General features: G+C 45.9%; 1 protein-coding gene across 4 annotated transcripts in view; it reads left to right on the top strand.

Annotated features, from left to right (window-relative positions):
* The window catches only part of LOC144936152 (rho GTPase-activating protein 7-like), a 152,389-nt gene that overhangs the window by 88,147 nt on the left and 38,954 nt on the right, over positions 1-25,288 (top strand). Inside the window, exon 1 of one of the 4 annotated variants that reach the window (XM_078863060.1) lies at positions 24,297-24,800. The exons of the other annotated variants lie outside the window; for them this stretch is intronic. Coding sequence (XP_078719186.1) covers positions 24,692-24,800 — 109 coding nt within the window. The 5' untranslated portion in view covers positions 24,297-24,691. Of the gene's footprint in view, positions 1-24,296; positions 24,801-25,288 lie in introns of those variants that run through there. 4 annotated transcript variants of the gene reach the window in all.

Below are 25,288 nucleotides of genomic sequence, written 5' to 3'. Positions count from 1 at the left end.
TTTACCTACGTTTAACCTACGTGACTTTTCCGAAAAAACCTAAGAATATGAATCCTTGCAGTCACGAAAGCTTCAAATCTAGAATTATAACAATCTGCTTTTCATTGTTGACACTGTCCATCCAAGCAGTCACGACTCTATCCTGCTTTGGCTTCTGAGTTCTGACGAGATCGAGTGCATTCCGTGGGATTTAGTCAAGGGCGTGGAGATAGTGAAATTCAAAACCTGTCAGAGCCTAAATTTGAGATTTTTCATGTGTAATAGTTTTTTTTAAACACTTGACGGCCTTGTCGCTCTGCGTAGATGCACACGTAGCGAGATTCCAACTGCATCATACCTAAATCTCTTCACACACCTTTCGTTGTGTCCCTGTGATGCCCATTTTCCCGTGTTTTATTCAGATGCTATATTTATACATAAAAATATAGCCTTGGATTTTCTTGTACATTTATTGCTAATTCGCAGTGGTTGACATTCAGTGGAAAAACTACTAAACCGTTGCACAGGGAGCATTAGTACGAGTCTACCACCTTTACGGCCATGAAGGTTTCTGCAGGAGGTAGTACATCAAGTAGGTTCTTGATCTGTCTGCATTGCGACTGTTGTCTGTGAGTGTGCTTTTTAAGTCATGTCTGACTGCAGACCTTTTGGCCAAATTCATTGTTTCTCTCTTTGCATGGGGTTTTAATTATTCATATATTGCAATTAAAATATTTTAATTCCAAGTTTGTATAAAAACCACATTCATTGCCACAACATTGTGGGTGCAGCATTATTATAAATTAACTTCTTTACAGCGAATGGCAGAGGAATTGCAACAAAGCTTTATAACGGTTTGTGTCGTGCCACATTGACTGTTACCTTTATCAAAACTGAGCCCTTACCTCGCTATAAATAAACAAGGTCGACTGAATGGAACACGTACGTGGGCACGTACGCCATTGTAGTAAAAATATCTGCACAAATGTTTGAATGTAATTGGCAGAGCGTGCGCATTTTTCTCCTGGACCCAGCGAGCGTTGTTTGCTGAGCGCGATATGGAAACAAGGTCGTTGGTGCGCCGCGCGTGCCGTTCCTCTGACATGAAAGGACACGGGCAAATAAGCGGCCTGATAAGATTTCCAGTGCCCTAGGGTGCCGGCACGCGCAACAAGTTACTCTTTTGACCGGCAACCTGTTTTCTCTTGCCTAACTCGTGAAGCACATCGCCTCGTCGCGGAACATCAGAGACAGCCGAAACGCTCCAAGGATCGTCCGCCGTGCCAACACTGCCACGGGCATCCGCTTTAGCACGCGGATTAAAGAACTGGTGCCGCTCCCAATTGTCAGATGCGGATATAATGTGAGTAGTGTTCGTCCTGTTTGAAGCGGGCCGAGTCGGAGCCGCACAGTGGCCACTGTTTGCGGTAACTTTGACCAAAGGGGTGGTTGGTCAGCACCGCCGTGAATGAGAGCAGGCTTTGTGGCGACGATCGTTTGGGAGTAAATCACTGGGCAGGGCTTACATGGAAGGGACTTGCGCTTAGCTGCAGGTTACATTTATGGCGCCCATTGAGATGTGCTGCCGGAGCAGAGGTGGCTGTTGCTTCTAAAGGGCCATTCCACAGGGTCTGTGGATGATCGCGTCGCGTAAAACTTAACAAGTGCACGCGCGTGTGCGTTTCCTTGCTTGCTGTGTAAGGGCATCACGAGCAGCAAGTTTAGGTGCTGCTTGATTAGCCGCAAAGTCTACTGAGGTAAAAGAATAGATCGATGGATTCATTTTAGATGGTTTTGGACTTGCTGCCCTTCTCTTATATTCAAATCTGCAGAATAAAGATGTTATTTTTCTTATGTATAGGTTTTTTCGGTAAAGTCACGTAGGTAAAAAATTAAAATTAATAAAAGTAAAATAAAAATAAAATAAAAATCACGACGTTTCGGAGGCAACACAAGCTTCCATCTTCAGGTGGAACCAGCACGATAGCTGTGAAGGTTCCACCTGAAGACGGAAGCTTGTGTTGCCTCCGAAACGTTGTGATTTTTATTTTATTTTTATTTTACTTTTATTAATTTTAATTTTTTACCTACGTGACTTTACCGAAAAAACCTAAAAATATGAATCCTTGCAGTCACGAAAGCTTCAAATCTAGAATGTTAGTTTTCTCTCAATTATGGGGCAAATGCATGTGATTTAAAAAAATGTGTTATAGAATGATAGATCAATGAAGCATCATCTACTGAATTGTACATTCATATTTGCATGTATATGTGTGCGCATGTATACCATTACTCCAGATGAAAAATCGAATGACTTGTAATTACAAGTATTATTATCATAAACATCAGAGTGGTTCTCCGCTCTCCTCACTGGAGGCTGCTACTCATCTCACGTTGGCAGCCTAAAAGCCAGAACTGGAAACTCAACATTCCTATGGAAGTTTATTATGGTTACTGCCAGTATTATATCACCTAATTATAACCATATTATTTGAAATCCATCACCTCATTATATAGCGGTCATGCTACCATGATAGACATGCAACCAGGGCAAAGTGTTCAATGTCAATCACTTGTGGAATGATGAGTCGTTCACCGAGGGATAGAATGACAGTGATGCTGCATATATGAATTGTTAGGGGCAGCCTCGGCCAATTCCCATCATGTCCTTGATGAGGTCGACGACTGCTTAGCTGCCGATCCCTCAAGCCCTGTCAAGCAGCTGACCAAACACAGCTCATGCCACTCCACGTGAGCATCGCCGCACAAAGCGAGAGAGAGAGAATGGGCGTCTGGCCTCTTCTCCCAAACTGTGCCAATTTCAAATGTGCATTCGCAGTGTCGTACTCACACACGTGTATACCCACACTCACCCACACTCACCCACACTCACCCACACTCACCCACACTCACCATCATACCCACAAAGACAAAGATCCCCCGTATAGCCTGAACAGACTGTTGGGGCAAGTGCTGTTAGCGAGCAGCACCTATGAAGGCCGACGCGGCACACGAAGTGGGTGGGTGGCCAACACCACGCTCGGCCGCCTTTGTCTCCCCAGTTGTGATGTTTACACACCGCACCAGGTACTAATTTGAGGCTGAGTCGACCTAGGGGAGGCCCATGACCGGTTCAGATAATCGTCACTGGTGTTGGCCGTGAGCGGGAATCGAACTTGGGTCGCCTGGTTCGTAGCGCAGCGTGCTAACCGCTACACTACCGCTCCCCATCATACCCACACACCCGTACACATCCTCACGCGCACCCTCATATCTAAACACTGACATACATGTTCTCCTACGCATAATCATACACAAACGTACACACTCAAAGACAAAGATCCCCCGTATAGCCTTAACAGACTGTTGGGGCAAGTGCTGTTAGCGAGCACCTTTGAAGGCCAGAACGGCACACGAGGGGGTGGGTGGCCAGCACCACGCCCGGCCGCCTTTGTCTCCCCAGTGGCGACGGTCGCATACCGCACCAGGTCCTCATTTGAGGCTGAGTTGACCTAGGGGAGCCCCAGGACCGCTTCAGATAATCGTCACTGGTGTTGGCCATGAGCGGGAATCTAACTCGGCTCACCAGGTTTGTAACGCAGTGCGCTAACCGCTACACTACCGTGCCACTGCTACTCCCAATACACACACAGCCACACACCCGATTCACAAACTCGTATGCACGCACGCATACAGAGACATCAACAGGAGTTTGTTTTTGTTGAATTTAAAAAGGTGACCACTTGAGATGTTTATTTGCTCAAGATGTGGGTGTTGACAGACGTTATAGTAATCCGCATCATCAGAACACTTTGATGATCAATTACAATGACTAATATTCATGCCGAATGTGTAATGGTACAAGTAAACAACGTTCCTATTCTTTGAGCCTTTCGGTAAAGTCACGTAGATAGGTTCAAAATTAATCAAAATAAAAAAACCACGACGTTTCGTGTTTTTTTGTAAACAACGTTCTGCTAAGAATGTTATATTTAATTGAGCATAATCCCTCTACCTAACCATTGCACACAAGGCAGCCCAACCGAATGTTTCAACTGTTTAGCATGTTTGGTAACATTGATGTTATTAATGCTTCTTTTTATGGGACTCTTTTTTATGATTTGGATGGGTTTTTTTCGAAAGAATTTTTGAGACATTGCCTGGATTGGCATGCTCTCCTTGTTTCTGCGCCAATGCTAGCACGCAGGAACGGTTGCTCAATAGGTGAATCATTACTTACAAGTAAGGCTCATAAGTAAATCGTGTCTCATTTTTCTCTTAACGAGTGTTAACGTCTATGTTCTGGTGGGGGAGAGTGTGTGGTGCCTGGGTGGGGTGGGGGCCTTCCCCCCAATTTATATTGCAATTGTACTCATGGCATTATTGCATAAAAAGACCGAGACATTCAAATTTAACGGGCCTTTTTATTCACGCTTGGGGCATAGAGTTTATATGCCTTGCAAATAGTTGTCATTGCATGTCAGTCAAGCTGATTTTTGTTTTGATTCTCACCGTTGACATACATGAATGGATAAACTGAATGAAATGAAGATAAAAAAACGCACATTTGTTTGGTGCAGTAATTGGTAACCGGGCTAATACTGTCATCTCACTACACTTGAGAACCATATTTAATTATGGGTGGTTGTCCAGATTCAATTCCAGGATCTCAGCAGTGCCAGTTGAGTGTATTTTACACAACTTAATGAGGACATGGCTTGGCCCAGGTTTGGCTCAGTTTGACCCTGGCGCGGTTACAGTCCAGCTCCAACGCATTAACAACTGCTTGTAAAAGCGTACCTTCAGAAGTAAGTGAGTGAGCATGTGAAAACATGGAACAAATACATTCTTAGCGGTTGTGTAATTTAGTCAGATAGAGTTGTGGCCCACACCAAGGCCAGAATTTGTGAGGACCACATGCCCACAATGGAGGACTTAATTGTCTTGAAGTAATCTACACTGAACACGAATATTCCTGCAAATTGGTGTCCTATTTCTAACCTCCCTTTCCTCATAAAAGTCATGATCCATGGTCTCCATGACCCAGTACAATCTGGTTTCCACAAAGGTCATTTTGCTCTCCTCTTCATGGTCAATTACCTTCTCTCTTCAGACCATGGATCCCTGCCATTCTTACTTGTCCTAGACCGTTCGGCTACTTTTGACACCATAGACAATTCCGCTGATGGTAAACACTCCAGGTTGTGCATGCACCTCTTATAATGACATCACACTGGCAAAGACTGTGGAACACCTTGAAGTTGTAATGAATCCCTTGCCCTGTTCTCTTGCAACATATTTAAACTCTGCAGGACCCCATACCTCTATCCACACAACGACCATATCCACCAATTCCTTACCCAAGCTGCCAATGAGACCCTGGTCCATGCCTTCATCACATCCTGACTCGACGACTGCAACTCTCTCCCCTGTGGCATTCCCAAATCCCTCATTTACAAACTCCACATGATCAAGAATTCCTCAGCCAGACTTCTCACTGCATCCAAATTTAATATTACCATTATCTCAAAGCACAAGTTGAATGTCTACTTCCAGCTCCCAATACAATCTCAGATAATTTTCGCACTCACCATCTTCACGATCCTTTATGGAATCACCCCGACCTGCTTATCCCCTCTCAGCTCACTCTACTCCCCCCCCCCCCCCCCATTGTATTCTCTACTGCAGCACGTTGACTGAAGCACCCAGTCAACCTTCACTCAGTGGGAGGTTGCTCATTCTCCTCTGCTGCCGTATAGTCTGGAACTCCCTTCACCCAGCAAACCCTACTGTTGATTCATGCCCCTGTGCATGTCCAGGCTCAAGGCTTTTCATTTTGTCCCCTTCCTATGACTGACCTCCTCCTGCTTTGTAAAATAAACATGCCCACTGTTTGTGCACAGCGTCGTGGGATGCGTTTGCGGCGTTTACACGCTCTGCAAATCCACATTGCATTGTGTTGTATTAATTCCTCCCTCTTTCTCTGCCACTGGCCCACCTAAGCCACACCGGCGTCAAGAGCCAGTAGCGAAGGCGACTTGCTCACAGAAAAATGTCGGGGGGCGGGGGGGCAGGGAGACGGGAAGAGTGGCGTTGGGATAGCTGGCGCGACATTAAAAACAGGAAAGGGGCAACCCACAGGGGACTGTCCAGTGCGTTTCTATTGTCTGTGCTGCCGTCCCTTTGTTTGTAATAAATCGGTCTCGCTTATTTCTTTATTTACTTACTCGCCTGCTAGATTTTGGGGTTGCAATTGTGAGCATTACTGTGCGCCCTTGTGTCCAGTCCGACTCGGTTAGCATGGCGCCAGCGGAGGCCGCGTTTTCACGCAGCAAATTCTTCTGAGAGCACGGAACATAACGGGCGTTGGTTGTCTCTTAGGTCATGCATATATACCATTATCTCAAAGCACTATATTTTCTAATATATACACGAGAACAAAGTGATATTGATTTCTTTAAAAGGCACGTCATTTTCTAGTGAAAGATGTAATATTACCAGAATAAGGGTGACTTTATCGAGCAGTGGGTAGAACACTACAAATGAAGATGCTCATCTTTGATGTATTTTAATATTCATATGTTCCTCTCCATCTTCCTGGAATTTTCCCCACTCACGTGGGAGTCTGCCTTCCTCATGCTCTTCCTCCACTCATTTCTGTCCCGTGCCATCCCCACATCCACTCCACAGTCCTTCATACCTTTATTCACCGCTTCAAAACAAATCACCTCTTTCTCGGCCCTGCCACTTGAACTCGGCCTAGTGCTTCCATGTTCATCACATTTCTTCTTATATAACTTGCATACTGCTTTCAAATAGCTCTGGAGAACAGCGCCATGGTGGTTAGCGCACTGTGCTGTGTGTTGATTCACGGCCACGGGAACATCTGTGGCGAGTAAAATCTGAACCCATCCTGGGTCCCTCCGTCCACTTCACCAAACCGCACTGACCAGCGTAGTGAAGGTTGATTACAAAAAAACGACCCCTATGACTGGCATGGCGGGGCAGGCCTTCAACTAGCAGTGGATTGACAAAGGGATATCAATTATTGTGATTTTCTTTATTTATTAGAATTTTAATGGTCCGAGTGCTTCTGAGTGAGCCTGGAATTTGAAACACATCAGCTTGTGGGCAATTGATTTGAATTTGGTGACAAACAATGCCGACGTTGTTCGATGCAATATCTCTGGGGGCGGGATGATGCACAGTGGCTAAATGTGTCTTTGCGAAACGGAATGTAATAAATGCGAAGCCGCTGTTTCCAGTGCTTGCGTAACATTTCGAAAATTCTGCGTTTTTACAAATTTGAAGCACACCAGTGTCCTGCTTCAATTTCACCCGAGTCATTTCGTTGACTTAATTTTCCAAACTGGGGTTGTTTGGCACTGCTTGCAAATGTCGGATTAACTCAATCGTCTGCCATGGGTAATTGCTTGGGGTTTTTTTTATTTTACAAGAAACGCCCCATACTTCTGAAAACCCCATGACAGAACAGGACCCACTGTTCTGTTGCTGGGAATACTCTGTCACACGGTGCGTGGGTGCTCTGGTCACGCGCGGCACGCAAAAGTGATGCCTTGCAATGCTATCGCATTGCGTAAAAGTATGTCCAAATGTCGCCCAACACTTCCGACTCGCTGTTATATGTCACCACGGCTCTCTTTGTCTTATCTAGCACCTGAACTTAATTTAGCTGAAGGTGACTCTTCGCTGATCCCATCTCCATTGGGTAATGAGCTATCATCCTGAAAAGCTTCAATTCCAGCGCTCGTCGATTTAACAGGTGTCAGGAAGGGTCACAGCCTCTGGGTTGTAGCGCATTGGATGTCGCGCTTTTATTGTAGAGTTGAGGGCAAAACGTAGCCCAAGGTCGGCGAGGTTGAGAGACTGGTAACGTGCTGTCTCTGGCTGCTGCTGCTGCTGCCGCCATTTTAATGGCTGTGTTAGGCTGGGAGCCATGACAGCGTGGCATCTGGCGTCAATGTCACTTTCAGTAGCGACACATTCTCCTTGTGCCCCAATCACCACTGTCACCCGTGTCGCCTCCACAATCACTCACTGCTGGAGTGGTGTGTGGAAACGCATCAGTGCTCCCATGCTCATCCTTTCCCGGCACAACCACTCGTGTTGGCGCTACTGGCGATAGTGGTGTTTGTTACCTGATTTGTGGTGCTTTTGGCATCATTACTGTGTTGTCCGGACACTGTCGGTCGTGACGACATGCTTTTCCCAACGTCGCCCGTTTCTATGTGAATTAAGCCTGGTCATCAGGACATCCTCGTCTGTTAAAATACATCAAACGATGAATGTCAACAGCGCTTACGATTGCGTTCCTAAGGTGCATTTGTTCAGTGGGCAAGTGGTGGAGTTGTGGATCGTGAGGGGTTTGTGTGCCGATGTAAACATGAGCTTAGCCGCTAAATGACTGTGATCTCGGAATTGCACGCCTCTCAAGGTTGCTTGTCCATTATGCACTAATCTCCCCGCACGGGCTGAAACCTTGGTGTTGTCCTACTCTTCTAAAGGGGCAGAACAAGTTCAAGAATTGGACTTTTTAAATGCTTGTCCTTGTTTTTCGTCCTACTTACTTCAGACTGAGCTGACATGGTCGTTATGGCGAACATGTCACATCTAAAATAGCACCACGAATAGGCCCCGTATACCATCTGTCGCTTAAGAATAAGCTGCGGAGAGCCGAGGAGGAGGAGGTGGGGGGGACAGACACTCACACGCACGTGATCTCCATCGCTTGGATCCTATTCACAAGCGGGACCGTCCTCAGGGCTGAGCCATCGCTGTTTTTATTTTGCAAGAGCACTTGTTATATTCGCTGATGAAACAAAGCGATAAGCAGCTGGGAGCCCTTGTGTTCAAATTGGACCTGCGTTGACGCATGCAGCTAAGAGCTGCTCAAGCCAAGATGTTGAAACTAAACCCTGCGGTTGCTTTCCCCAATTTTGCAGGAACTTTGTGGTCACAAATCTAAACCGCAGGTATTTAAGCGACCGGGAGTGCACCACTTGCATTGCCAGGTTGAGCCAGCGATTGACCCCGCATTGGCAGAGGGGGCACAACCCAACGATAAATTATGCCTTTAATTCACTGGCTGAGCCTCTGCAGTAAATTCACAAATCCTTTAGTGAGCAACACACATCGCCCCTCCCCCCTCCTTCCCGAAGCCCCTCCTTCTTTCATCTAACTCCGTGGCCCCTCCCACCCAAGACGCAAGCAGCAAGGTGCCTTGGTGTCCAGGCAGCAGCAACATGCTCTCAGGTTTCCTGTTCTGTTGTGCTTTCTGGTCTTTATATATCTGTCCAGTGTATTGTGGGATTGCCTCCCAGAGGTCAACTTCGGCCTGGATTCCATGTTTTGTGCACGCTTGCCACATGGACGGGGCCCAAATATCTCCAAGCTATGGTTCACAGTGATCAAAGCACTTCGTGTCTGTGTGTGTGTGTCCATGTGTGCATATCTGTGGGGAGCGATAGTGTGGCGGTTAGCACGCTACGCTACGAACTCAGCAGACCCGAGTCCGATTCTCGCTCACGGCCAACACCAGTGACCATCATCTGAACTGGTCTTGGGCCTTCCTTAGGTCGACTCAGCCTCATATGAGTACCTGATGTAATGTGTAAACATTGGAACGGGGGAGACAAAGGTGGCCAGGTGTGGTGCTGACCACCCACCCCCTCTTGTACTGTGCCGGTCTTCATAGGTGCTCACGAACAGCACTTGCCTCAACAGTCTGTTATGGCTATACGGTGGCTCTTAGTCTTTGCATCTCTACATCAGGGGCGAGTGATATCTTAGCTGGCCCTGGTCCTCTGTTAAGTCGACTCAGCCTTAATTGAGTTTGTGGAGCAGTGTGTAAACATCATCACTGGGGAGACAAATGTTGTTGGGCGTGCTTCAGGTGACACCACCACCTCATGCGCCATGCCAGCCTGAATTGCTGGTCCAACCGCACTTGTCACAACAGCCTGTAAAATGCTATACAGGGGATCTTTGTAAGTTTTGTGCATCTATATGTGCATGTCTCTATGGATACGTATGTTTGTGTGTGTGCAAATTTGAACGGTAACCATAATATATTGCTCATCAGGTGATTAGCTGTTCATGTAATTTATATATTTTTGAAATAAATACATGCATTAATTATATATTTGAAAATAAAGTTATTGTAGTAATAACATTGTTATATTTGTCAACCCACTCTGACCGATGTGGTGTAGTATGGTAAAACAAAAACATGACCGACTCAACATGGGGAGGCCTTCATCCAGCAGTGGATTGCCAGTGGCATGCAGAATTAATAATTGTTTGTTAAATGCATATTTTATTTCGTAACCGCTTTTATTATTTCTTATTCTTTGCATGCTGTACTTCATCGATGCTTACCAGTCTGAACTCTGGGCAGGGAGGTGACAAGACAAGGCAGCGTGTTTGTGCCAGGCTTGTGTTTTTTAGCGGTTGCATGGTGGCGGCGACAGTGGTGGTGGGGGAGGGAGGGAGGGAGAGACAGACCATTCACGGAGGCCGCTTGCTAATTTGGCCACAACGGTGGGATCGGAGGGGGGCCCGCAAACGGACGTGACTTCTGACATCCGGCTTCACGTCCTGTCCAAGGAACAGCGAGCTCAGCTGAGCCTGCGCCAACTGCTCAGGAATGCTTGCGCCCAGATTCAAAGGGGCCTCCTTGTGTCCTAAAGGGCAAGCGCTTTATCCCTGGCCCTCTCAATGGACTTTCGCCAGATAGGCAACGCTATCTGCTCAAAGGGGGCCAGCGGCTTTGATCGGGCTAGGGTTTGTTTGTCCAGAGGGTCCTTCTAGAGAGAGAAAAAGTTAGTTTATGGAAGATTAGGGGAAGAGCTGTTGTTTTTGCTTCAAGACTTCAAGGTGGGGGTGGGAACTCGGCTGCACGGGAGTGCTCGAGAGAGAAAGGGGGCAGCGTTGAGGCCAGATGAGGTGGTGTACAGTACATCCGAAGAAACCCCAATCGAGGAAGCCTCACAAAAATCTAATGTGGGCTCGTTAAAGTTCATCTCGGCACCTTCAATTATGTCAGAAAATGGCTCCGCTCAAATGGTTGCTATTCCTTGATGCCAAAGTATTTAAGACAAAAATAGACCTGAAACCATGGTGTGCCAGCGTGCCTGTGAAGTCAGCATGAGCATTCTCCGGCTGTGTCCTCCCACACACAAACATCCCGAGCCAGACCCTCCTGGGAAAGTCTTGACACTCGGTGACCCATTTTACATGGAGCGAAATAAGCCATTCCAATACAACTGATTTTAATAAACCATTCATGTAAAACCAGATTAAAATATATTTTTCTCTAAAGGTAAAACAAATTCAATCCACGTCAAGGAGGGAATCATAATTTAGAAAAAATTATATCAAAATGGTTATGCATAAAGGGACAGTGGAGTTTAACTGGGTAAGCAAATAATTACTTTTTGAGCACCTATGACCAAATCACCTGTAATGTGCCTAATCTCATCAGATCTCAGAACTTAAGCAGTTTACGCCTGGATAGTCCCTGGTTGGGTGACCACCATGCATGCCAGGTTGTGAATTGACCACAAGCGCCACACAGTGTGAATAGCACACGTGGTGGGGAGACGCTTATCTATCAATGGATCAACACAAGGGCTGTTACATGTACACATTATCTGTGGTAATTCAAAAGCAGTCATCCTATGCATACATTAGCCCTCGCCATAGGAATGTGGAATTTCCACCTATGGCTCAGGGCCATCCAATGGAGGATTAACACATTCCCATGCACACTTTAATAGGGAGACACTTTGCCTTTGACTGTCATCATGATTTTTTATTGTTGTTAAGACAGTGTCCCGCGCTGTCCATGCCCATTGATGCTCACCGACCATTGTGAGCGAGCGCCACACAGCAGACGCCTGCCGCGTCTGGACGGCTTCGCCAGGCTCATGGGCGCCCGTGCCGGCGAGCGCGGTACAAGCGGTAACACAGACACTGCTCTGCGTCGGCGGCGGCGGCAGTGGCGGTGGCGGCGGCGAGATTGCTGGCTGATAGTTTGCGTCGAGTGAGAAAAAGCAAAGTTGGTTCGGTTCCTTATCGCTCGCCGTGCTCCGGCACCTGTGCCGCTCTGCGCCGGACCCCACTGGGAACTCCACCGGCGCTCGGGAAATTGCCAGCTCCTGGTGGGTATTGGTCCCTGGGGATTGTGACAAGGTAGCGAGGGTAACAATGGGTTTCTTTCTGTGTGGGTCATTTTTTTTTATGTGTTACACACATATGGACGCATGGAGCCCTTGTGTAAATCTACTGCTGCATGTTGGCCTTCCCACACTTTATAATAATTTTGTATTTGGTTAACTTTCAGTAAATGTTGACATGGGATTTTTTTTTGGAGGAAACTCCACTTGAGTCTGTCAACGGTGGGTATGGAGTGATGAAATCAGCTCACATGCAGGTGCTAGGTGGTATTTTGCATCACGAAAGCATGAGCAGTGGTTCAGCAGTGGATCGAGCATGACTGATTATGATGATGATGTTTCCATGCCTGGATATAAAGTTATACTAGTTTAATGTGTTCGTAGCGCTCTCCTGCTTTCTTGGCAGTTGAAAGCTGTGGCCCACGTAACAACACGCATAATGACAGTGATGTTTCATCTGTATTGTGAACAGCATGTGCCTTACACTCCTTAGCAATTGCATCTCAAATCTTCAGTCACGCTAAGGGAAAGAACTTAAAAATAAACACATACTGCATGAAAAATATATTTAATCAAACATTAAAAGCAGCCTTGGGTATGCATTGACCTATGACGGGAACAATCAAAGCACATCACGAAAATACGTTTTTGTTCCGTCATTTTTATCGTCCAAACTAAGAGGGAAAAAAAATCCACAACGGCGCGACCTCCACCTCCTCCTACTCGTCCCCAATGTTATGACGACGCGATGTTCCGCAGCGGTAGTCGACGTGGGGTTTCTTTAAGGGGGGGAAAAATAAACAAAGCAAACAACTTATTTACGTTTGAAATCCCACGGCGGCGGCGGCGGCGGCGGCTGCGGCGAGTGGCGTGCGCTGATGCCGGGACGCGATACGCGCGGAGACGCCGCAGTCATAACTCGGGCGAAGATCGGCTGCCGGTCGCCCGGCCTGTCGGTCGCCGGGCGGGGCGCGGCACGCGTGGACTGGGCCCCCTGCCGGGTGGCCACGGAGACCGCGAACGCTGATAGCGAGGAGGTGGCGGCAGCGATGATGATGATGGTGGGTGGGGTGGGGTGGTAAGGAAGGTGAGTCGATTTTCACCGCCGCCAACACCACCGCTGCCGCCACCACCACCACCGGCGCCGCCACATTCTTGTCTGTGCGGTTTTTCACTTGTGCGTCCCACTTTCAGAATTTTTACAATGGTGGCTTTGAGAAATCCGTGGTGGATCGCGGTGTGGGTTCTTGTCTAAGCAGTTGTCAGTCAGCCGCCAGACAGATCGATCAATACGCGTGTTTGGTGAATGTGTCGAGTTTAATAAAGATATTTAAGGAGTTAGAGGTTCTTATTTTCAAACGAGACCTGTAATGAAACAATATCGTTGAAAAAATATTGTATATAATGCACATATATCTTCACTTCAAGCTTTCGTGACTGCAGGAATGCATACTCTTTGGTTCTTTGGGTAAAGTCACGTAGATAGAAAATTAATAGATTGATTAATTTTCTATCTACGTGACTTTACCGAAAGAACCAAAGAGAATGCACATATAGCTGAACTGCTATGCACAATATACCGACTGTTGGTTATCATTCGGTCATTTTAAAGTTTGAGACTTGCGAGCCAAGCTAAAAGATATTCTCGCACTCAGCGTCTCCCATGCTCATTACCATTGGTATTCCCCTTGCTCGACCTCCTTCCTGCAGCACCCATCTCTTCATCTCTCCGCGATGCGGGCGCTTTCATGCGAGACTCGACAAAAAGCAAAAATTTCAGTGCCGATAGGAGCCCCCCCCCTTCCCTCGGGAGACACGGAGCCGATCTGCAATGCAGGACGTCAAATCGTAATGCACCCATCGAACCCCCAACCCTAACCCGAGCTCACATGGAGAGAGGAGTAAGCAAATCCCTGGGCAGATGGATGCGTTTCCAGCGCCGTCGACACTTGCGTATCACTTTGCACCGTCTGGATGCGGCTGGAAGTGACGTTTAGTTGGCATCGGTTACTTTCCTTGCTCGCCGTATTGTCGTCAGATAATGTCTCGAGGTACAATTGTCATCGCCGCTTTACGCATTGTACGCACCAGTGTCCCCGCTCCGGTTGACGAGTATCCCCGTCAGCTTAGGAACAGTGTGCGCATGGCACCGATAGAAATAGGTGTAATGGTAATGTTTTTAGTAACATTACTAAGTCCTACTCTTAGGTTTTTTTTCGGTAAAGTCACGTAGGTAAACAATAAATAATAAAAGTAAAAATAATATAAATAATAATAGAAATAACATTATAAATCACGACGTTTCGAAGGTAACACAAGTCTCCGTCATCAGTTGTGTTGCCTCCGAAACGTCGTGATTTATAATTTTATTTCTATTATTATTTCTATTATTTTACTTTTATTATTTTCTTTTTACCTACGTGACTTTACCGAAAAAAAAAACCTAAGAGTATGAATCCTTGCAGTCACGAAACTTCAAATCTAGATTTACTAAGTCCTCTTTAGGTCGGGTTAGATGTCACTATTTCGTCCTTGCTGCCTGTGCCGCTCTGCGCAGCTGCCAAGGTTTCACCTTCCGTTGGACGATAGCGCTCACGGCTGCTGCATCGTAAAATGTGTTCACATTGTTGATTTAAATCTGGTGGCGTGAGAGCCTGCCAGTGACATTATTCGCTGGTCAACAGAAGACACAATTTTATACCCTTTTTATGACTCGGGCAGCGCGACGGTATTTAATAAATGCGCAGCGCGAACCAACCGCGCAGGGGAAATGCCCGCGTCTGCTCACAACGCTGAGTGAACAAGTAAATAAATAAACATCACGGATGCGAGATCAAAGGAAAGTTTGGCGATCCCCGACACAGTAACGTTATCAAAAATGTGAATCCCGATAAGGCCCTTATGTGCCCAAGGGTTTCTTTTTTTTGCGCCTCGTTTGCAATCGCAAACATTCTTGCGCCCAGGAGGAGGAGGACCTGCGGCAGGGCAGGGCGATGTAAGAGACAGAGGCGGCGGTAGTGGGGGAGGAGAGGATTATTTTTCTCATGTTGTTTTTGTCTCCCACACCCCCCTTCTTTAATTGAAGCACCCAGAACAAAGTGTTCCGTGGCTGAAGTGAGACAGCTGCTGCGCGTCTTCTTCCGCCGATAGAGCCATCTGCCGAGGGACGGCGGCGGCGACTCGCGTCGTGCCGTGCGTGACTTTGCGAGGAGCCGGCTGCCTTTCCCCCGCGATTATCTCAGCCATCTCGGCTTCTCCTCCCATCGGCGTCTCCTGTAGCCCACCACCACCCCCCTCCTGTAATCCCTTCCCCATTGCCGCACGGCATTCAGAACAGAGCTTCTCCAACTTGCTAGCGAGCGCTCGTGTCTGCTGTCCACGATTTCGCGGTCTTCGCCGTACAAATGAACATGAAGTCATTGCACGTAGCCCATGATTTGCGTGGCAGGACCGAAAGTTGCTGAGCCCTCGATCTTAAAGTATCTTAGCCTCCATCTCGCCACCCTCCCCCGAATTGTTGCCTATGTATATGAAGCTGGCAATGCTTTCGTGATGAAAAACAATCTAGTTGATACTTTGGTGGATCTTGGTCAAAATAACCAAATGTTTATTTACCTTTTTTGTAACGCCAGTTTGCAGTGTTGTAGCAACGGTAAGCATTCATTGAAGTGCATTGTGTCTTTCTCTACGTGAGTTTATTGTGTACATGGCTTTTGTTAATGACCTATTTATACTTCAGCCATCTTTTCTGATTCAAATGTCCGACGCGGTTCAACGCTGTTGATAATTCACCGATTTATTGTCGCCCAGAATACATTTCGGGGAATTAAGATATTTATATTCGCGCCGTGCTTGAAATCGTACGCTCGTGAGACGGTCACCCGAGAGTCGCGCGCAACGCGTCGCCCGCGGCCACGGGGGAGTTGTTGACCTGTGGGACAGTTTCCGTGGGAGTGACGCCGCGGCCATCAATGCCCGGTCGAGGTGTTGACGCGCGGCTGCGATGTCCCCTCCACGTGCCACCCCGAGCAACTCGAGATGCGCGTGTGTGACGTCGCGGCGGTGTGGTAGTGCGCCCTGCTAGGCTACGAGCCCGGCTATGACACGAGTTCGATTCCCGGCCAACACCGGTGATTATCTGAACCGGTTCTGGGCATCTCCTAGGTCGACTCAGCCTCAACTCAGTACCTGGTGCGGTGTGTAAACTTCGTCACTGGGGAGACAAAGGCGACCGGGCGTGGTGCTGTCCACCCACCACGTCGTGTGCCGTGCCGACCTTCGCTAACAGGACTTGCCCCAACAGTCTGTTAAGGCTACACGGGGAGATATTTGTCTGTTCGCAGGGCACCGCACGTGAAGTTGATTATTTAAGTGCGTGTGGTCAGCAGGGTGAGGCTAGTGGCCAGCGCACTCGCTATCTCGAGTCATCGCGCAGGTTCAGTTGTCAGTAATTTACACGAGGTGTTACCAATGTGTGTTTACTGCAGTGAGGGGAAAGTAAAAGAATGTGTGATGTCAGTCACCGTATGAATGCTCCAGTTGGCCTCGCTGTGCTCATAATGTCACGTCTGAAAAATTAGCTGCCACCAAATTAAGAAAAATAACTGTCTCTTTGTAATTTCAGTCACGCATGCTGCCCTTGAGAAAGAGATTATGAGTCTCAATTCGCTGTCAACTGGTTGAAGTGTTATCGGGATTCATTTGGAATTCATGCATTTTTATTTAAAGAGTATACTTTTACAACTACAGTGGTTCCTCGATTTTCGTTGCCATCCATTAACTATATTTCGATGAACGATCCGCCTCCCATAGGGTCCCATTGTTTTTATTAACGAAACATTTTCGATTAACGATATGTTTACGATAACACGCGGCCGCCAATTTAGGCCAATCGAAGCGCTCTTGAGTGGACACAGCAGACCTCAGCCAATCAGCGACGCCCTTTTATGAGCGTTTTGAGAGCAATTGGCTGCTAGCTTTTCAATTTGATGTGCGTTGATTATGGAAACGTCTCGCTTGAATACTTCGTGTGTTTTACTTAAGGTTAAATCAATATCAATGGCCCATAAAATGAATGTGAAGGAAAACAACAAAGTGTGGACAACAATTAGTGTGAAAAATAAGCAGGAAATTATTGAAAAACACGAAAGAGGTGTAAAAACAAGTGTTCTTAATCTGTTCTTGTAACGTTTATTTATTCAAATGTTACAAACTATGTTTTAGGGTGAAAAGGATCAACTTCCGATCGTCTTAGAACAAATTAAGTCTTTAACATGTATTTCCTCTATTTTATTAACGATAATTTAAATTAACGATGGTTTTCATGAAACCAGTTAATGTACCTGCAAGAAACTGTGTGACCTCGCCTCCTGAGCATTTGTCCTGAAATGTGGGATTGCGCGCGTGGCTCGAACACACGTATCCCTCACACGGGCATAACCCATGCTCTGTTCAGACTGCTCATTACTGCCATATCCATTGCAGTGCCAACAAGAAATTATGCCCTTTTTTGCATCTGCATTTCACGGCATTTGAACCTAATTCATCTGAGCGAATAATGAGGGAGTTGAATACAGGCTGGGAAAGAAAAGGCGAATTTGTCCAGTGAGCGTGCTCGCCAGAATAGCCCTTCCAGATTTGTCTTGGAGCTCCGTGAGCTGAAATGTTCTTCTCTCATTGGGTTACACTGTGTTGTGTTATACAGGCATTTTTTCAGGTCAAAAACATGATTTCTCCTGATCCTGATTGTGTATCACTGGGCCCATATAGCATCTGGAGATGCAGCTGCACGTAGACCCTTTATGAATTCAGATTGTATTGTAAAATGTATGTATCCATAATACAGGGTTTTTGGGTTAGATCGCGTAAATATGTGTCGTTAGATTGTATGTATGTTGAACTTCTTTCACACTGTAACTAGCCAACCATGCTAATCGGAGGTGCTGAATTTGTAAGTAATATAATTACTCTAACTAGTTTACCAGCCTCACTTTTTCATAACTGTGGCCCAGGAAGTGACACTGATGTCTATTTAAGTGCTTTATTTTTAAAAATCCATATATGCATGCATTTTACTCGTAAATAATTATACATCCTAAGCTTGTACCCACAAATAGCAGCAAGTGACCTTGTTGTTTTTTCTAGAGTCATCAAGAGGTGACCTTGCGGTGTATTTTAATAGAGTTGCTTGTGGTAGAGGGGGGCCTTGAGCTCTTCTTAGAATGTGAGGGGCCCCACTTTCCACACAGGACATTCTGGCAGACAAGGTACAGTCGGACCTTGAGCCCACAGATTTTATTTTGCCAGCTTCAAGGAACCGTCAAGCGCTTGTGAGAGATTCACACGCGTATTCCACTGACTTACTTAACCATCTGAATACCTCAGGGTTTTGGTGGTGAGTAGCTTAACCATACATTGGAAATTATGCCCATAAGTCATCTTATAATTTTCGATTTAAAGCTTTCGTGACTGCAGGGATTCATCTTCTTGGTTCTTTCGGTAAAGTCACGTAGAATGGAAATAATAAAGACAGAGTCTGCCTGTCTTCTCGACAGACCTGTTCTTCACCTGAGGACGGCTGCTTGCGTTGTGGCCGAAACGTCGTGAGAATTATTTTATTATGTTTTAATTTTATTATTTTATTATTTCCATTCTACGTGACTTTACCGAAAGAACCAAGAAGAAGGCATCTTATGTAAAGGTTTTTACAGGCACGTTTTGTCAATTTAGTTAACATTTACCAGTCATGTTTGTTTGCTCAGAAAAAGCAAATGAAAGCCTAAATGTTTTAATTGATGATCAGTTGTTTAGATGTGCGACTTCATATATGTTTTTACTTTAGTGGGTAAATGCTGGAGGTAGAGTTGGTCTGCGCCCTCTGCACCCCAACCAGGTGGGCTGTGTGTTTCAGGTGAAGCACACTGGCGCGAGAAGTGAGCGGTGCGTGTTTGTTTTGCCTGCTTGTTTGTTTACCATGTGGGCGGTCGAGTGGTGATGGCAGGCGTGTGCCCGCGATTCATGGCATGCGTTTTCATGGCCCTTCACATCTGATGCCTTGTTTGGGGCTCACACGCAGCCAGAGAAACTGACTTGAACGTCATCGTACTCCTCGGCAATGCTCTGAGCGAAGGCCTTCCCGTGCCGCACATGGATCACAAACCATCTCGCTCCTGCACATGAGCTCATCGTATTACTCCATCTCTGCGGTTGTTACCTTCCCGGGTGTGTTCCTTGCTTTGACTTGAACTAATATATAGACACTAACATATCAATTTATGACCTACAAGTCTGGCTTCTCTGTGGTATCTAATGAAGACAAATTCTTTGGGTCTCTCGGTAAAGTCACCTAGATAGGTTCAAAGAAAATAACAAAACATTTACAAAAAACTATTATGTTTAAAACAGCACCGCACTGTTGCATGTGAGCGCATGGGGCCAACAGCTGCCCACGTGAATGCCCTCGCATGTCCGCACTGTCGTCAGCACTGGGCGGCCGTACGTACCGTACCAGCTCCCTTTGTTGAAACGGCCTCCGTTTTTTGTCACCAACGCTAATTGCCGCCTATTTTAAGTGTCCTTATTTTTTTGGGGGGGGGGGGGTACGGCACATTGTTGCTGGATCCCTGCCTTTGCCCCTTACCCATTGTTTATCAAGGTCCTATTTCTGTTCGGCATTATAGCGCCATTTGTCTGAGGTGTCTGGCTTTAGGGGCTGCTTTCGCCTGGTGGCAACGAACAATAGGCGGGACTGTGCCTGTAAGACCGAATTACAGGAGTCGGCAAAAGGCAGCTGTAACTCTAGACTGCATGGTCTCTGGTCCGACAAACGAGAAAATGCCAACCAGATTGGAATGCCGATGAGACCCAAATTCCTATGGCACCCATTTTGTTGCAAATAATACCGTACTTGAATAGTTGTGCAAGCACAAACAAATTAATGAAATTAACATTGCAATTTCTTTTGTAACATTGTGTGGAAGAGAAGGGGACAAGGCACGATTATGTTGCTACAAAACATCCCATCCGTTTAACAGATGTGTTGTCACCTTTTTATAATTTCTACTTGTTATTTTCTATAAACGGTATGTAATTTGTTTAAATTCGTTTGCAAATATGTAGTTTAACTCTACTAAAACTTTTTTGAACGGAACATTTTGTATCCAGCCGCATATCGATGACATTCGCATAGCCGCCGCACCTTGAAATGTTCCACAGGACCCTAAAACAACAAGGACGTTCGAGAATAATGAAGACCTCGCTGAGTTAATCAAGTATGATTAATTTTACAGTATTGGGGTAGAGAGGTGGTGTAATGGTTAGTTCACTACGTTATGAACCTGGTAACCTTAGTTCGATTCCCGTCCATGACTAACATCAGTGTTGATGTCTCAACCAGTTCTATACTCACTCTTTCACCAATCTACATTCATTATCACGATGAGGGATGGTCAAATACCCCCATGACATGGTTTGGGGAGGACGTTCTTAAGCAGTAAATTGACTAAGGCCAATACATTACTTATTTTTGTACAATATTAATTACAAGATTAAATCTGCACATGGGAAAGCATCACTTCCCCACACTTAGTTCTCAAGAGGCTCCTGCTTGAAACACTGGGCCAATTCCTATTCCTAACTGAGTATTCCTATAAGTAGAAAATGATCAAGGCTCGCAGTAGTGAGATGCAAAAACGCTGGCCCCATGCACTGCCCTCCCCGCATCTCAGAGCGCCTGAACGTGTGAATCACCAAATTTACGCCGAGGCAGGAGGTGCTTTTATGGAGTAATATAGACGCCTGTGAATGCTCAGCGCCTTAGCACGGGACCGTGAAAGTGGCTTGAGGGCGCCGATTGCCAGTGAGCGAGCGGGCACAAGTGACGAGGACGCCCCAGGGCCGGCTGGCTGAGCGACTTGCTTGAAGTGAATGGCCGCTAATTAATCTCCTTTTAAAAGTTGTGTTTGTTGTCTGTGAATTGCACCTAGCAGGATGGAGGGATGCCCAAATGTTTTCACTCATTAAATAAATGAGGATTTCTTTAAAGGTTTCTTTTTTTAATGCGGTGTCCTTAACATGCTGCCGAGAAGAAGGAATACGAGCCCGTGATTGCCTGGGCTAATTGACCCTCGCCATCACCGTTGCTCATGAGCACCACTGTTTTACTCTGTTTCAAGCTGTTTCAAGCGTGCGTGCGTGTGTTTGTCGCTCTGAATGTCCATGTGAGCTTGTGTTGTCTTTTAATTATCTTTGCTTATCTTTGCATACATATAGCAGCTCATCTCATTGTTACAATCCGTCAGTGATTGGAATTGTTGTTGCGGTTAAGCCGTACATTTTCCAGGCTTACTAAAGAGTTAATGTATTTGGAAATGCAAGTGCAATACAGCCTGTGTCTACAATGCTTTTGATTCTCTGTCTAAGGGTCACATTCCATTTGATAAGACGGCACTTAAGAGATAAGCAAATGTACTAGAGATTTACATGACACTTAAACAAGTAAGATGCAATGTTCAGCTGCTCAAGGACAAGCCCTTTTTGGTTCATGACATTCCGTATATTCTTCGTGAAGCCCTTTAAAATGGTGTCCCGATCAACGTCTATGGTTAGTTACATGGTACACAACATGTAATGATAACAAGACTGGGAGTTGAATGTTTCTTGATATTTCCAGTTGATACCTCTTGTTCTTGTTGGCCTCTGGAATGTTATTGTGCACTATTTTTTCCCTTTGTGTTGCTTTAATTCCCTTTGTCGTTGACGTTTGGGTAAATATTTATAAGCACTCGTAAGGAGACTGCAAGCGGTGCTCGATTGGTGGCACCCACAACAAAATGAATTCCTCACACAGGAAAGCCTCACCGAGTCTTAGGAACTATTGTGATACTGGATTGGTAGTGGTGCACAAGCAAAATAACACAAGCACAATACAATCCGTCAGTAATTCTGCCCTAAAGTTGAACATTCTATAAAAGGTGACAATTCAGGCAATAACCCTTCAGCAGAAAGATAGAGAGGCCCAAAATGTTGAGTGGTTAATAGTTGGAGACGACACTATACATACTATGGACCCTAATAGAAATACAATTTGAAAAATATTTTGTGATTAACAGTGTTATAATTGGCATATTAAATATCTACTTCCTGTTATTGGCTGAAACGTCACCAATTACATATTATTAAATGTCGTTTTTACTCTTCAGGACAGTGTTATTGATGAATCTGTTTAGTTTGTTGAGTCTTCAAGACTTTTCTGGAAGGCTCTTGCCAAGGGATGTCAGGCTCCACAACCAAGTGTGTTCAGAAGATGTTATACTCAATGTGACACACATCCCAGTTGCTTACAGTTTTTCCCCACATGCATACATGAGTCTGTGCTCACGAATGATGTTTGTCCGTGTGTAAGTCCCAAATTCACCCAAACCAAAGGGCTTTCTACGCAGTTGGAAAAAAATCGCTCAAATGTGTTCGGATCGGCCATAACACATGCAAGGCAGCGGGCGTCACAGCGTCCCATTTCTCAGAGGCTTCCACAGTGGCGCATGCTACAGCTGTTAGAGATTCTAACGAGGAGAAACAAATTGCCACAAATACACAGCCAAGCTATTGACATATCCCTTTGGGCCACCGCGTCTCTTGTTAATGCAGAGCCCATTGCTAGTCATGCCCCCCTCCCCCCTCCACCCACTCACATGCATTCAGCGCACTGCATACGATTGCAGCCTTCCATTAACTGTAACCTGTGCTTTAACAAATGCTAATGAGGCCAAACCAGGCCCCATTGTCCTCCAGAGTAAGTTTACATTGGCAGCAGGGACATGCACACTATTCGTGTGTTTAGCGGATTTTATTTGGAATGCCAGTTTTTTGTTGCTGCTAAAGTTTTATTGTGTAGGTGATTTGTATTAAAAAAGATGGGTATTTTTGTGTCTTTATGGTCAATGAGTAATACAGTACTGTGGAATTTTAAGTGATGCCTTGTTGTATAAGTTATGTAATACCTAAATATACGTGAATTTCGATTAAATCTGCTGGTTAAGTGAGCCTCGACTAATACAGAACCACATGACTTCCCACAACCAATACTGTACTTTTTGGGTTCTACTTGATGATAGCTTGGCATGGACACCTTAAAGTAGTACATCGCTACTAAATATTAATGCATTTATCATAAAATAGAGCGTGTAATAATTAAGGCTTAAATGTTGACCTCTTTTACTCCCAACAACGCTCAGTTTTACAATGTGCCCTCTTGCCAGGTCAAACAAACATAAGTGAACGCCGAGTGAGCTGTGGATCTTAATCATCCTCCTTTTCACTCCTCCACCCACACTTTACTCCGGTTTCCTCCCACATGAAGCCAAAAACTCATTATCGCAACTGGCAAAATATCCCAATGTAGCGGGACTCTCCTCAAGGCAAAAGCACCTTGATACCTGATCGATATTATGATGGTGATGAAAATTCGTTCATACATCATTATACTTGTGTTGAGCCCGAAACGTCGTGATTTAATTTATTTTTTATTTATTTTATTTTTTACCTACGTGACTTTACCGAAAAAACCAAAGAGTATGAATCCTTGCAGTCACGAAAGCTTAAAATCTAGAATTACTTAATTTTTGTTCGCGTGCTTTACGCCGTTCTCTATTCGTGTTAGTCGACGCTGGCTTCACAATGAAATGTGTGGGGTATTCATCTGAACACTGCTGCATGGCTATATGCAGCTGAAGGCTGTTTCCTGTTCAATCTTCGTTCACTTTTTGGGAGGGAGGACCGGCGGTGGGGGAGGAGGAGGAGAGATGTTGAAGGGCAGCTAGAGGGGCGTGCTCTGAGCTATGGTAGTGGATTATACCATTTCTTAGCAGGGGGTAGAATGGTCTGAAATGTATTTTAAAGAAATGTCAGTTTGTTTGAAAACACGTGAAATATCAACATCTGTAAGGTATATTTTCTTTGTCCGTACGCCTATGAAAATAATTTACCATCATATGTTTGTGTTCTGAAATTTGAAATAAGTTTAGCTCTCTGACTTACCACCCCTGCAGTGTGGACTTGGTATGGCCCACGGTGTTTTTTATTATCACTCGCTGGGCTTACAGACTCCCAGATCAGAGACAGATGGCAAGCCGTGCGGAGGGTGTGCTGCGCTATTCCGTGTGACTGCCCCTATGTAAAGATTTTATGCAGCTTCTGATTTAAATCCAAGTACTAAAATACATAAATCCCCAAAGGGGACAACAACATTCGTTATTCTTTTAATGAAAAGGCAGTAAATACTAATACCCTCCCCCCACCCCCGGCCTAAAACATCCCAACTGAGAAGGAAAAGTTGCCTTGCGATGGAAAACGTTTGAAGACTGGGAATATTTTTTGCAAAAGCACCTCCAATCCCCATCTCGAGAGGGCGAAGGTTTTGATTTGGGGCCGTGGCGCTGGGAAGCGCTGCTGTGTTGGGAGCGTTGCCGACGGTGGCTTCTGGTGGTGGAAGGGAGAGAGGCACGAGCGAGTCCAAGTGAATGTCTGCCGGAGCCCTGCTATCCGCCGGTTTCGTCTCTCCTCACGGCTGCGTGAGGAGGTCTCGCTCCCTGGGTCACATCTGCTCCGCGATGATTCTTCCAAACTCACGTAAGAGCCCCCTCCGCATTGCTCGAGTCCCATAACTTCATCACGAATTTTGTTTTTTTAACCGCCCTGTTGTTAATAGCATCTCGTTCATGGGCTCAAGCTGATGTGTGACCTCCTCCGTCTCCTTCCACCCCACAGGGCCTTCGTGCGCTCGGGGTCCGTGTCCAATCTCTTAACAGGATGCTTGAGTGTTCTATTCCTGTGTTTCTTGCTTCTTGCTGAAGTCATGGAGGGGTTAGAGGGGAGGATGGAGATCTCGGGAAAGAGGGGTGGTGCTTAGGGGGTGCAGTTTGGGATATTTTCGTCGTAACAATTGCTGGCTTGGGACCCCAAAATGTCTCGCGATGGGGCCAACCTTCACGATTTGACCGACTGTTTAGTTTCGTGTGTGGGGTTTTTGTTGTTGTGTGCGCGTGTCTTTGCTTTACTACGTTTTTAAGATGTGCCTTTCGCCAGCTGTCAAGATGCACTGGGGGGGGGGCGGCGAA

The sequence above is a fragment of the Lampetra fluviatilis genome, chromosome 15, assembly GCF_964198595.1.
Source record: "Lampetra fluviatilis chromosome 15, kcLamFluv1.1, whole genome shotgun sequence".
NCBI classification, from domain to species: domain Eukaryota; kingdom Metazoa; phylum Chordata; class Hyperoartia; order Petromyzontiformes; family Petromyzontidae; genus Lampetra; species Lampetra fluviatilis.
This window is presented reverse-complemented; position numbering and strand designations above follow the sequence as displayed.